The sequence below is a fragment of the Ursus americanus genome, chromosome 10 (assembly GCF_024610735.1).
Source record: "Ursus americanus isolate L20-20 chromosome 10, mUrsAme1.1.p, whole genome shotgun sequence".
In the NCBI taxonomy this organism is placed as follows: domain Eukaryota; kingdom Metazoa; phylum Chordata; class Mammalia; order Carnivora; family Ursidae; genus Ursus; species Ursus americanus.
Window position 1 is genome coordinate 28,207,440 of NC_142136.1, and position 13,178 is coordinate 28,220,617.

A 13,178-nucleotide genomic window follows, 5' to 3' on the forward strand; every position below is an offset into this window, starting at 1 on the left:
GAGAGGAGAGAGAGAGAGAGAAGAGAGCACGAGCCGGGGGAGGGGCAGAGGGAGAGGGAGAAGCAGGCTCCCCACTGAGCAGGGAGCCTGATGCCTGGCTGTATCCCAGGACCCTGGGATCATGACCTGAGCTGAAGGCAGATGCTTAACTGACTGAGCCACCCAAGTGCCTTAAGTGGCAGGTTTTTTTAGAAGGAGCAGTATAAGATGGAAAGCCTGTAGTAAAAACAAAACAAAAAAGCCACAGAACTATGCTCTGTATGTGGTGTTCTCTGTTGCTGCTTTCCTTTGTGTCAATGAAAAAAAAAAAAAAAACAGTCAAATGTATGAAACATTCAGTTTAGTTATATAGTGATTCAGAATACCTACATGTATGGGGCACCTGGGTGGCTCAGTCATTTAAATGACTGCCTTTGGCTCAGGTCATCCCGGAGTCCTGGGATGGAGTACCACAACAGGCTCCCTGCTCAGTGGGAAGTCTGCTTCTTCCTCTGCCTCCACCCTGCTCTCGTGCTCTCTCTCTCTCTCTCTCTCAAATAAATAAATAAAATCTTAAAAAAAAAAATTGCTTAACACGTAAAAGAGACCCAAGGACCTTTGGCTTATCCTATGTTGTTGGCTCTGTCTTGATGTAAGGTATTGATGCATCTTAAAGTAAGAAAATAACATTTATTCAAGGTGCATTTAATGAGGACTGCTGTATACCAGGAATTGTTCTAGGGAGCTAGCAGTGAATGTGAGTTGGTCAGACTCCCTACTTTCCTGGAGCTTATACTCTAGTGGGGGAGAGAGAGACAAAAATTACATGGATTGATTAATTAATTGATCAGTTCCATAGCTTTCACTATACATTTCTGTTAGTTTGTCCACCAGCACAGGCCTCTTATTAGCATGGTAAAAAGGTCTGATCACTCAAAGTATTATAGACTTGTAAAGTATTGAAATGGAACTTTGGGGAATTGAGGGCAGTGACCTTTTAGAAAACAGCCAGCTCCATCAGTGACTTGTGCTTGCTGTCTCTGTCATATGTGCTCCATTGCTGGCCTTTGTTGTTGTTAGTTCTTAGGGCACTTCAGCTTTCTTTCTGAAGTAACACAGAATACATGGTTGGGGCTGTCATTTTGACTTCAACTCAGAACCATTTGTTAACTTATTTTAAAAACATTAAAAAAAAATAAACATAGGGACAAATGTAGCATCTTAAAGTGACGTGCTTAGGGGCGCCTGGGTGGCACAGTTGTTAAGCGTCTGCCTTCGGCTCAGGGCGTGATCCCGGTGTTCTGGGATTGAGCCCCACATCAGGCTCCTTCTCTGGGAGCCTGCTTCTTCCTCTCCCACTCCCCCTGCTTGTGTTCCCTCTCTTGCTGGCTGTTTCTCTCTGTCAAATAAATAAATAAAATCTTTAAAAAAATAAATAAATAAAGTGACATGTTTGAAATTCCAGGTTAAAACCTGCTAATAAAAAGCTGCTAATATTTTGGGAAACATTTCATATTTGTCACTAGTCTTTCCTTATGTAAGCGTCTGAGTTCCCAAGGACATCCTTTGGTAATGGCTGACTTACCTATCTAGTAACATTATTTGATTTTAAATTGTTTGATTTTTGGGCACCTGGGTGGCTCAGTCAGTTAAGTGTCCAACTCTTGATTTCAGCTCAGGTCATGATCTTAGGGTTGTGGGATCGAGCCTCATATCGGGCTCCCTGCTCAGTGGGGAGTCTGCTTGTCTCCCTCTCTGCCCTTCTCCCTGCTTGTGCTTTCTCTCTCTCTCTTTAAAATAAATAAATCTTTTAAAAAATTGTTTGATTTTTTTTTTTCTTCTGAGTTTACCTTTATTGTAAAAATCGCACTTAAGAAAAAGATAAATTTTATCTTGGTAAGCAAATTTAAGGCTGTCACTTTTGCTGTTTGCATTAAATAAACATGCTACACATTTTTTCCATTTAAAAATATGTGGGTTATTTGATTATAGAGTAGTTGCAATCAAGAACTTACATTTTTGCTGATGTCCTTAAGATATTCATTGCTCTTTAAAATCCTCTTGTGAAACTACAGCTCTATTAGATACTACATTTATAAACTAAAACATTTTTCTCTAGCAAAGAAGGAAAAACTACCATCATTCATTTAACCAGATACTTATAGTAGTAATAAACTTGGTTTTAAAACAGGGAGGCTTGTTATTGTAGTTGGTTTTGTTATTGTTATACCTGTGGTTTTTGCTTTGTTTTTTAGAGGTTGAAGGGAGTATGCTTTTTCTGGGAGTTCAGTTAGTTAATTGCAGTGATTAGATCAATATTCAGTACTGAGTCTTTTAAGGCCCTTCTAAACCTGAGATTTTATGAATCTGTATCTACTTTTGCCCTGCTTTTTTCCCCCAGTAGTGACCGGAGCAGGAATTGTGTCAGAGTAAGCTAGAGAGTGAATTGGGCTGTAGTGGAAGAGGAGGTGTTGGGCGTTGAGTGAGTCAGAGCACATGTAGTGGTTGTCTCTAAAACGTAATTACTGTGGGTTTCTTCTTCTTTGTGTTTTTTTTTTAATACCTAGTATATTTTCTTAATTGTAATAACTTTTTAAAAAAAGATTATTTATTTCAGAGACAGAGAGGGCATAATTGGGGGTGGGGGGGAACAGAAGGAGAAGGGAGGCAGACTCCCTGCCAAGCCGGAGCCTAGGCAGGGCTTGATCCCACAACCCTGAGATCTAGACCTGAGCCGAAACCAAGAAACCACCCAAGCACCTCTTAATTGTAATTACTTTTATAATTAGGGGGAAAAAGAAGAAAAAGATAAACCCATAGATTTAAAAAAAATTTTTTTTAGAAGCCACCTTCTCAAGTACTTTCCTCCGAACAGACAATCGTGAATTCTTTAAGATGGGTCAATATTTAAATCATCAAAAAGATTATAGAAAGAGGCTCTTTAAAAGAACTTTTGTGGAGAGGAGTATTTTTCATGAGGTTAGAATGCAAGGCTTATGTTTATTCGGTCATAAGAAGCAGTTTCTTAAAAGATAGAATTTTCTTTGATGTTCAGATGGAATTTAAGGTAGACATTTTATATCCATTGGGGTGGGACAGTGTTGCTGATCTTTGTATCCCCAGCTCCAGATATACCATCAGCCCATACTAGGTGCTCAAAACTGTTTTCTGAGCTGAGCCTAGTACCCGTTCTTTTTTTTTTTTTTTTTTTAAGATTTATTTTTATTTATTTGAGAGAGAACAGCGAGTGAGCATGCAAGGGGAGGGGCAGAGAGAGGATATTAAGCAGACTCCACGCTGAGAGCAGAGCACCACTCAGGGCTCAGTCTCATGACCCTGAAATCATGACCTAAGCGGAAATCAAGAGTCAGTCACTCAACCATCTGAGCCACCCAGGTACCTCCCATACCCATTCTTAAGGGAATAATGAAAACAAGATAATCCTGAGTAAAAGAAGTGAATTTTTGATATGTTCTTTTTCAGTTACTCTCCAAAAGGTTCCTTTTCAGAAAATGTGAAAATGTTTTTATGTGTAATATATTGACTTTATATTTCAAAGTTGGAAGAAATGAGATTGATGTCCCACACAGTTGTAAACTGCCAAAAATAAGTAGAACTGGAATGAATTAAAGCCCAGTGTTCAGAAAGGCCAAGTAAAAGCTTCAGATCAAGAGTGGCTGTAATTGAAAGGGTCCAAATAAGTATTTAAAACCACCCCTGCTGGGACTGCTAAGATTTCTGAATTTCAAATTGGCATTTTATGTTTGACAAGGTGACATTGTATAAGAAATGTATTGTAAAACACTGCTGCACAATAGGAAAATGATTGAATGTAAATATTTCAAGATGTGGACCACTGTTCAAATGTTATCATAAATCTTTGCCATTGTTTTAGGGGATAACCCTGCATGCATATATGAGCTGAATTGATAGAGTTAGCTCTTGGAAGGGAAATCAGCAGTGAGTTTCTGCCTTTCTGCCACTACTAATCTGATTTGACCACAAGAGTATCCTATTAGATCTTTGCCATTGTTATCATATGCATATTATTATATAAAGTGGAAAAACTCTTTTCTGAAAATACTACCTCTGGCATCGCTTTTGACCTGTTCATCGAGTGGTCTGAAATGTCACTGGTATGTGAAATTGAAATGGGTTGATATAGTTTACACTCTTAAACTTTGAAAAGGAAAGAAAAAACTTGAACTGTAAAGTTAACTATCTTTCCATTCCTTGTAGGTTTGGAAGGTTTACAGTAGCTGCTCTTCAGTCCAAAGTAGAACAGCATGAACGTGAAACCAATCGTCTCAAGAAAGCTCTGGAACGAAGTTATAAGTATATAGAAGAACTAGAATCTCAAATTGCACAGCTAAAAAATTCAAGTGAAGAGAAGGAAGCTATGAATTCCATTTGCCAGAGAGCACTTTCTGCAGATGGCAAGGGGAGCATAGGCAACGAGGAGGATATGGCATCAAAGAATCAAGGTGATGGTGCCAGAAAGCAGCTTGGCTCATCCACCTCAAGTTCTCACCTGGCAAAACCTTCTAGCAGTTCTGCCAGGCAGGAAAGCACCAGCAAAACAGAACCAAATTGTTCTAAGAACAAAGACCTATATCAAAAACAGGTGGAAATAATGTTAGATGTGACAGATACAAGTATGGATACTTATTTGGAAAGAGAATGGGGTAATAAGCCAAGTGATTGTATACCCTACAAAGATGAAGAACTTTATGATCTTCCAGCTCCTTGTACTCCTTTGTCCCTTAGTTGCCTTCAGCTCAGTACTCCAGAAAATAGAGAGAGCTCTGTAGTCAAAGCAGTGGGTTCCAAAAAGCACTCAAACCATCTCAGAAAATTGGTGTTTGATGATTTTTGTGATTCTCCAAATGTTTGTAATAAAGATTCATCAGAAGATGATAGGAGTGAAAATGAAAAGAAATCAGAATGTTTTACTTCCTCAAAGACAGGGTTTTGGGACTGTTGTTCCACAAGCTATGCCCAAAACTTGGATTTTGAAAGCCCAGAGGGGAACACAATAGCAAATTCTGTTGGAGAAATTACTCTAAAATTAAGTGAGAAATCAGGCTCATGCTTATCTAAGAGGTTGAATTCTATTCGTTCTTTTGAAATGAATCGGACAAGAACATCCAGTGAAGCATCCATGGACGCAGCTTACCTTGACAAAATCTCTGAGCTGGATTCAATGATGTCGGAATCAGACAACAGCAAGAGCCCCTGTAATAATGGTTTTAAGTCAGTGGATTTGGATGGGTTATCAAAGTCATCTCAAGGCAGTGAATTTCTGGAGGAACCAGATAAGTTGGAAGAAAGAACTAAGCCAAACCTTTCCAAAGGTTCTCTAACTACTGATCAGTTAGAAAATGGAAATGATTGGAAACCCACTTCCTTTTTTCTCCTCTCTCCATCTGACCAAGAAATGAATGAAGATTTTTCTCTCCATACCAGTTCTAACCCAGGTACTAATGAAATCAAACCTCCAAGCTGTCTGTTTCAGACTGAGTTTTCCCAGGGTGTTTTGTTAAGCAGTTCACACCGGCTATTTGAAGATCAGAGGTTTGGGTCATCTTTATTTAAGGTGACCTCAGAGATGCATGGTCTTCATAACCACCTTCAGTCTCCTTGGTCTACTTCCTTTGTGCCTGAGAAGAGGAATAAAAATATGAATCAATCAACGAAAAGAAAAATCCAGAGCAGTCTTTCCAATGCAAGCCCATCAAAAGCAACTAAAAGTTGACTCATTAGAAAGGTGTCATTCATGTTTTTGTCCTGAGAGGAATAATAAGTTTTTAAAATTACTTTTTTCCCTCATAAAAGTTCTATATGATTTTGAATTGATAATCTGTAGTCAAATGTCAGGTCAGAATGGTGGATTAGCCTGTACCCAAAATACTTTTGTTCATTTTAAAGAATTTGTCCTTTTTCAGTTTCGTTTGGGCATCTTTTTAACCAGAAAGGATAAGGAGAAGGTTTCTTTTTATATGTATCTGGTTTAGGTGTATTTTGTTTGTTTGGGTCTTGATATAGCTGTTAGATACAGTGGCCTGTTAATGAGCCTTGGTTGTCTTCAGAACTTGGATTTCTTAAATAAAACTTTTTGGGTTGTCTACACACTGCTCATAAGACACTTGAGTTTCTTTAAAGCTTTCCTAGGATGGAAATAATTTTGCCTGCCCTTTTTTATTTATGTTTAGTGATGGCTCAACTTTTAGGCAGGGCCATATGGGATGGAGAAATAGCACTCTAACCTTAGTCTAATATTCATTTACTTTTCTTTTTAGGTTTTGTGTATGTATGTTTGCATTTTTAACATTGTGTTCTGTACAGTTTTTGTGAGAACATTTTGCTAGAATGAAAGAATGCAGTTTCTATATGAAAATACTTGTTTTATGTCAGGTAGTTTTCATTTCCTCATCTTTTTGTGTGTGTCAAATATCAGAAATTGAACCTACTTTGGAAAGAAGGCATAGAATGGTTGGTTGGGTTTGGGGAGCCTAAACTTGGTAGCTTCATTGTTCCATATACACAGGTGCAGAAGCGCTCTTTGCCAAATTCTTGATCCACTTTCATCCCAGGGGAGCTTTTTTTGGAGTGAAGTTCTTGTTTGCATGTTACTATTCTTTGTGGAAACTCTGTATGCATGGTAGCATTCTTGCTTGCACTGTTCTCCTTACTAAGAAAAAGAAGTTTTAGTTGGCTAATAGAATTATCTTTGTGTCGGACAGAATTTTTTTTCCTGAAGAGTGTTGAGATGAGAATAGGTGAGCTAAGCACAATTTTTAATTTAGGGTCTGAAAAAGTATATTCTGTACATGTTTGGTATGCCTGTATAGGCCTTTAAAATGGTTTGTATGCTAATAACTTGTTTATCTAATGTGCACTGAACATTTTACATTAATACTGTACTGTTTTACATTAATACTGCATGCTTTTCTATGTGAATTGAATAAAGGATGTCATAAGCACTGTAATCCTTGATGTTGTCTCAGATATTGAGTTAGCCTATAATGATCAGTAAAACTCACCCTTTTTAATAAATCTTATAGGGGTTGACAAACTATGGACCATGGACCAAATCTGGCCTACACCTGTTTTTTGTGAAAAGCCTGTGAAGTATAAAAATAGTTTTTACACTTTTTAATGGTTTTTAAGAATCCAAAAAATCTTTCATAATACCGGAAAATGGTACAAAATTCAAATTTCAGTGTTTCTAAATACAGTCTTACTAGAACGCAAATACACTCCTTTGTTTACATGTTACCTATGACTGCTTCTACACTGCAGTGGCGGAGTTGAATAGTTGCCACTGAGACCATATGGCCCACAAAGCCTAAAATATTTACTGTTTGGCCTTTTACAGAAAAATTTGCTGACCCCTGTTAATAGTAGACTCTAAGGATTCAATGAAACCATAAACGTGTAACAAATCACTTTTATGATTTGGAGAATCATGCCTTCCACTTTTAGAAATAATAAGGGCCAAAAAGAAAAGCTAACATGAAGCATAATTTTTATCATATATATTTTCCAATAAGTATTTGTGTGTTCTTTTTTCTTTTAATGTGTTAAAGTCAGTGGGTACTTTTAGAGATATTAGTAGTTTAGATATCTTTGACAATATGATAATATATTTGAAATTCTATTAAATGTAAAAATCCACAATTTTTCTGAGTAAATAGAGTAAATTTGAGGGTAAGCCTCACTCTAATTCTGTCTATAACTCTTCTTTACTATGAATGTGTCAGTTTTTAATCCATTAATCCAAATATATACTGATAGTGTGCCATGGCAGTCCAGAATGTGTAACCTGATTTCGTGATGCCTAATCAGGGTTAGAGTGTCTCTACTGGACCAGAGCATTTCCCAGCTGCGTCAGAAATGTTGCTCCACCCTTCCCAAAACAATATTTCAGTATATTAACAATATATTAAATTAATCAAACCTGTGACATTTCTCAGGCGAAGGGAATAACCTGCAGGATTTTATTTTAATCACATATTCTCATTTGTACTCTTTACTTATTTTACCATAATCTGATATGTCATGATAAATGTAGTGGTTTCATATATTTTTAAGTATATTGTATACACACTCTAAAAACAAACTTTTATTTAAACCAAGTACTTTACTAACTTCTATTTCCTTTAATCCTCTGTAAACCAAGAGCTGTTATCCTCAGTTTAAAATAAGTGATTTGAGGATTAGTGGTCACACAGCTGGAATGGGATAGAACCATGTCTTAGAGCTGGGCCCCTAACTCTAGAGCTTGTACTCTTCCTCCCTCACACATGAGAGTTCACATTTGTAGGCCAAAGGATGAATGGATTTGAAATTTCCAAGGGTTCCTTTTAAAGTACTACTTTAGAAATAGTAGCATGTTTCTTTTCAAGTAGCATTTTATTCCTGCCAATGTTCCAGGGTCTAACTCCACTACTAAGTGGAAGCTCAGTGATGAGAGTTGTTCGTGTGCCACTTATATTTTATTTAAATTTTTATTGTGTTAGTCACCATACAGTACATCATTAGTTTTTGATGTAGTGTTCCATGATTCATCGTTTGCGTATAACACCCAGTGCTCCATGCAATACATGTCCTCCTTAATACCCATCACCTGGCTAGCCCATCCCCCCACTCCCCTCCCCTCTGAAACCTTCAGTTTGTTTCCTGGAGTCCATAGTCTCTGCCACTTTTAAATTTTGAAAGATTTGCATTGACTCTGACATTTAGATGAATTTAACCCTTATTGGGAGGGTTAGATAGCAGTAAAGGCTGTGTTAGAACAAGATGCACTTGTGATAAGGGAAACAGACCGTAATCAGTCATGCCTATAAAAACAACATCTTTTCATTGCTCATCTTTCTCAAATGTAATGGCTAAGGAAATGTGACATGATGCTAGGGTTTGTTTGTTTTTGACATGACTTTTAGTGTTCATCTTTTAATTTTCAAAATCTTAATCCCATTCACAATGACATTTTTTTCCTGTTTTAATGTATCAGCTGAGACTAAAACTGAAAATGGTAGACTTTAAGATTTATAGCCCCTTAATTTCAAATCTGCTTTATATTCCTATAATTTCTTTTGTATCTACATTGGTTTAAAACTAAAGTTACCACTGAACAAGGGAAGAACTTTCGTCTTAAATCCCAAGGTGTTTCAGGAACTTGTTTCTGTATACTTGAATGGTTTTCAGTTATTCAAAGTGTAATACATAGATTTTGTACCTGTGAATGATACTTGTAGAACATCAAACTGAGATTAACAGTTTAACTTTATGGAGTATGGCCTATTAGATTAAAAGTATTTCCCAAAGCCTCATAAGAAGGTCTTTCATTCCTATTTGTGGGAGTCCTACAACACAGTCTTTGCCTGTGATGATGTAACCCAATCCTTTTAATAATACTTGGCAGAGAGAAAACCTTTTAAGCAATGATCTCAGAGTGCATAGTGAACATTTATTGCCTAATTCTCGGAACCCCACTCTGAGCGAGGAAACATCTATTAAGATGCAGATTTTTTTTAAAGAACCCATCTGGAGCTCAAGCTAGGGTGATCTTCAGTTTTATATGACAGAAGCAGCCTAGAATACTTTGAATTGGAGCTCCACTTCTTGAAATGGTAGATTCCAAGGTCTGCAGTGGCTTAAGAGGGAGCAGACCCCCTCTAATAAATGTTAGTTGGATTAACCAAGCGTGGAGAAGTGTGTGCCTTGTGTGGCACGATTTCGCGGTTACCAAGGGCAAGGATTTAGGCGTTTACCGAGACTTTCCGTGAGGACAGAGGAGCTAGTTCTGGTCCATTTTGATTCTCACAGCACGGTGAAAAAGTCGGTGTTGGCGATAGCATGGAGCATCTTCACGGAAGTGCTGTTTGCACTGGGTCTTTAAGGATGAATAAGAGCTCGGTGTGGGAAAGGACGTCTCTTCTGCTTTGTTCGCTGTCCTTGTAGGGGCGCCTACTTCACGGCCGTCTCAGAAGAGGTGCTGAAGGACCCATTGCCTAATGCCAGGGCTTCTGACTGAGAAAGGTTTCTAGATTGCTCCAGCCTGAGCTTGCAAGTTTGGCTTTGCTCCGCCTCCTCTTTCTAAGCGTCCCTGGAGACTCTAGCTAGCCCTAGCCGCCGGGGCCGGCGGCCTGATGGCGAGACAGTGACTCCCTGGGCGCAGGAAGGCTCAGGAGGTGGCAGGGCTGGCCCATCATCTGTCCATTAAGCCGGGGCTTTGCGCTGCGAGGGCCGGAAGGCGCGACCTCGCTTCACTCACAGGGTCATCTTTGTGCTGGGAGTGGGGAGGTGAGGTCTAGCCCACTAGTCTTGGCTCTGAGGCCCCTGCCTCCCTCTGATTCCAACTCACCCCGCCTTCCCGGATTTCCGCAGCCTGCGCGGCTCTTCCCCCAATCCCCGGTCCCCCGGCCCCCTGGGAGGACATACCCGCCGGTGCCCCTCGGGCCGGAATTTCCCGCGCTCTCGAGGGCGCTCTCAGTTGGTCCCGCCCAGGCCCCACCCGAAGAAACGACTTGCTTTGCGGTTTCCTTTCATTTTATTACCACTCGCGAAACCTGGCGATTAAGACGCGAAACCAACAAAGAGTTTTCTTTCCACCTTAACCTTGCACACAATCCTTTAACAAATTAATTAATCCTAATGAATTAACACTTCATTTATTTAAACGCGCTACAGTCCATGAATTAAATTTTCATGCAGTGATTAAAGGCTGTTAAAATATGCATGATTTCGTTAAAATTTTATAATAAATCAGGGCAATGTGTTACATGACAAGGCAACTATTTCCCAGTCCCTCGCAAGGGGCTTTGATTTGTGCGGGCGGCGAGGAGGAGGGGAGGCTGGCGGCGGCGCCGGCGAGTGCCGGAGCCCGGCGACAGGACCCAACTCCGCACTCCGGCGTTCGGACTCGCGGCTTCACGCTTTCCTCGGCGGCTTCTGGGCCCTTCTGGGGATCCTGCTCCTGCAGGCAGAGCTGAGCCCGGGGAGGGCGATGAGCGCCCGCCTCCCGGTCCCCGGAACTGCACTCGTACGCTGTCGGGGGTCCTCTGCTGTCCATTTGCGCCCGCCGAGCTCCCTCCAACCCCGGCCTGCGTGCGGCCGAATCGCAGCGGTGGGCAGGCGGCTGAGGAGAGGGAAGGCGACAGAATCTCCATCTCGTCGCATAGGGTCACTGGCGGGAGTGCGGGTTGTAGAGTAGGTTTGTTCGTTGTTGTTTTTAACCCGGGGACCTCGAACCCCTTCTCTGACCAGCGCGCTCTTCCGGTTTTGAAGGAGCCTGGGTGGAGCGGGGGCGACTTTGCTCCTCTTAGGATCTAAAGCATAGGGGGCCGTGGCCTGGTTTAGTGATAACATTGTTCACACGGACAGCGAAACTAGCGGGCGGGGGAGGCCATGTCCCTGTCAGGACCCAGACGTAGTTGTCCTGCCTCGTCCGTAGATCTTTCACAAGGTAGGTTGGTTTTGAGTCCATAGAGAGATGAAGGTGGAGAAGGTGGAGATGAAAGGTAGATAGATAGATAGATAGATAGATAGATAGATAGATAGATAGATAATTGATAGATGATAGATAGATAGATATGATAGATGATTGATAGATCTCTACATATGTAACGCCAAGAGTGATAATGACCGGCAGTGAACTTTACTGGGACGCATCATCTCGGGGTAGCGTGGTGGACATCCAGGAAAATGGTCCCAACGGAAGTTGCATTTGAATTAAACGGCCAGAAGAAAGAAGACAGTGGGGATTTTTACTGGCTTACTCCAGAACCTTCTCCTCAGGTCCCAGCTGGAATCCAGTATGAACGCGGGGCTGAAGCCTTAAGGAGATCACCAAGGGCCTCAATAACTCACTCAGCTCAGCTTTGGGGAGAGGGACGGGCAGCCCGAGTGCGGGCGGGGCGCGGTAGAAAGGGAGGACAAGGCCTCCAGGAAATCCTCGAGCTCCCGGCAGCAAGAGCGTGGCTCTGAAGTCGCTGCTTGGGCAGGGCTGGGCCCTGAGGCTGGCAGAGAGCAGGGCCACCGCCCCAAATCGGACGGGGTGGGCGCTGCGTGGGGGAGGTCTGAGGACCCCGGCAGGACCTGCGAGGAGCCCGGGCCCCTAACGGCAGGAGAGACGGGATCGGCCTGCGCGAGGAGTAGCGCTCACAGAAACCTACCATCGAGGCAGCCCAGGCTTAGCCCTGGGAAGGCGGCCGGGAGCGGAAGCAAAAAGTTCCGCCCCAGTAGCGTCTCTCGTCCACCCTTCAGACAAAAAGTGTCGGAGTGCGAAGGCGCCGCCCGGCCCACCCAAGCGCAGCTCCCCTTCAAGAGAACCGACCCCCACCCCCTACTCTGGGCCTGCTCCTCCCCTTCCTGCCCCTGCACATTGCTTAAAAACAACCCAGAAGGCCTCTGGAGCCCGTCAGCTCTGAGCTCTGGGGGCGACTCCTGCACGCAGAGCGCTGGCTGCGCTGTGAAATGTGCCTAGTTTCAAACTGGCAACTGCCCGCGGGAACCGGGGCACCCCGGGTTTGGGAGGTGCAGAGCTCCCGCCCGGGCCGCCAGAACCCGAGGTGGCTGGCCTGCAGGGAGGGCCAGATCCCCAGGTTCAGGCCAGAAAGTGGAGCCCGATACCCTTCACCTATACACACACGCGAACTCCATGCACTTAAGGAGACATTCTTCAGGGCCAAACCCCTATCCTTGAATCCGAACAAATAACTCGGGTTCAATCCCAGAGGGGTGTGTGTGTGTGTGTGTGTGTGTGTGTGTGTGTGTGTGTGCGCGCGCGCGCAGGTAGCGGCTGCTGAGGGCAGCGCTGATCTTCCCCGCACCCCTCTGGACGGAAAAAGGCAGCCCGAGTGGGCAGCAGCTGTCAGGAGCGCTCTCCTGATCTGCGGAGGTACGTGGGTGTCTAAGGTAAGGAGAGGTCACTCCCAGCAGCGCCGGCCCTTGAACAGCGCCTCTCTCGCAGGCCCTCACTCCAATCAAGGAATCTCTGCTCTCTGAGCTCGGGGAAAAAGCAGCTGCCAAAGGAGATGTGAAGTGGGGCCTGCCAAAGGAGGAGGAGAAAATTAATTAATGAGGGAAAGAAATGTGTCTCTGATCCAGATGATAGACTCCCTATCCCTGGGGGCGGAAATTCCTTGGAAATCAATAGCTGTGCATTCATTATCCCCTCTTGATAAAATGCAAAG

General features: G+C 42.6%; 1 protein-coding gene across 2 annotated transcripts in view; it reads left to right on the top strand.

Moving 5' to 3' along the window:
• Positions 1-6,973, top strand: part of OBI1 (ORC ubiquitin ligase 1) — a 42,096-nt gene extending 35,123 nt beyond the window's left edge. For both annotated transcript variants that reach the window (XM_045811016.2, XM_045811017.2), the window contains one exon: positions 4,219-6,973. In XM_045811016.2, coding sequence (XP_045666972.2) covers positions 4,219-5,734 — 1,516 coding nt within the window. In that variant the 3' untranslated portion in view covers positions 5,735-6,973. The remainder of the gene's footprint in view (positions 1-4,218) is intronic.
• The last annotated feature ends 6,205 nt before the right edge of the window (positions 6,974-13,178 follow it).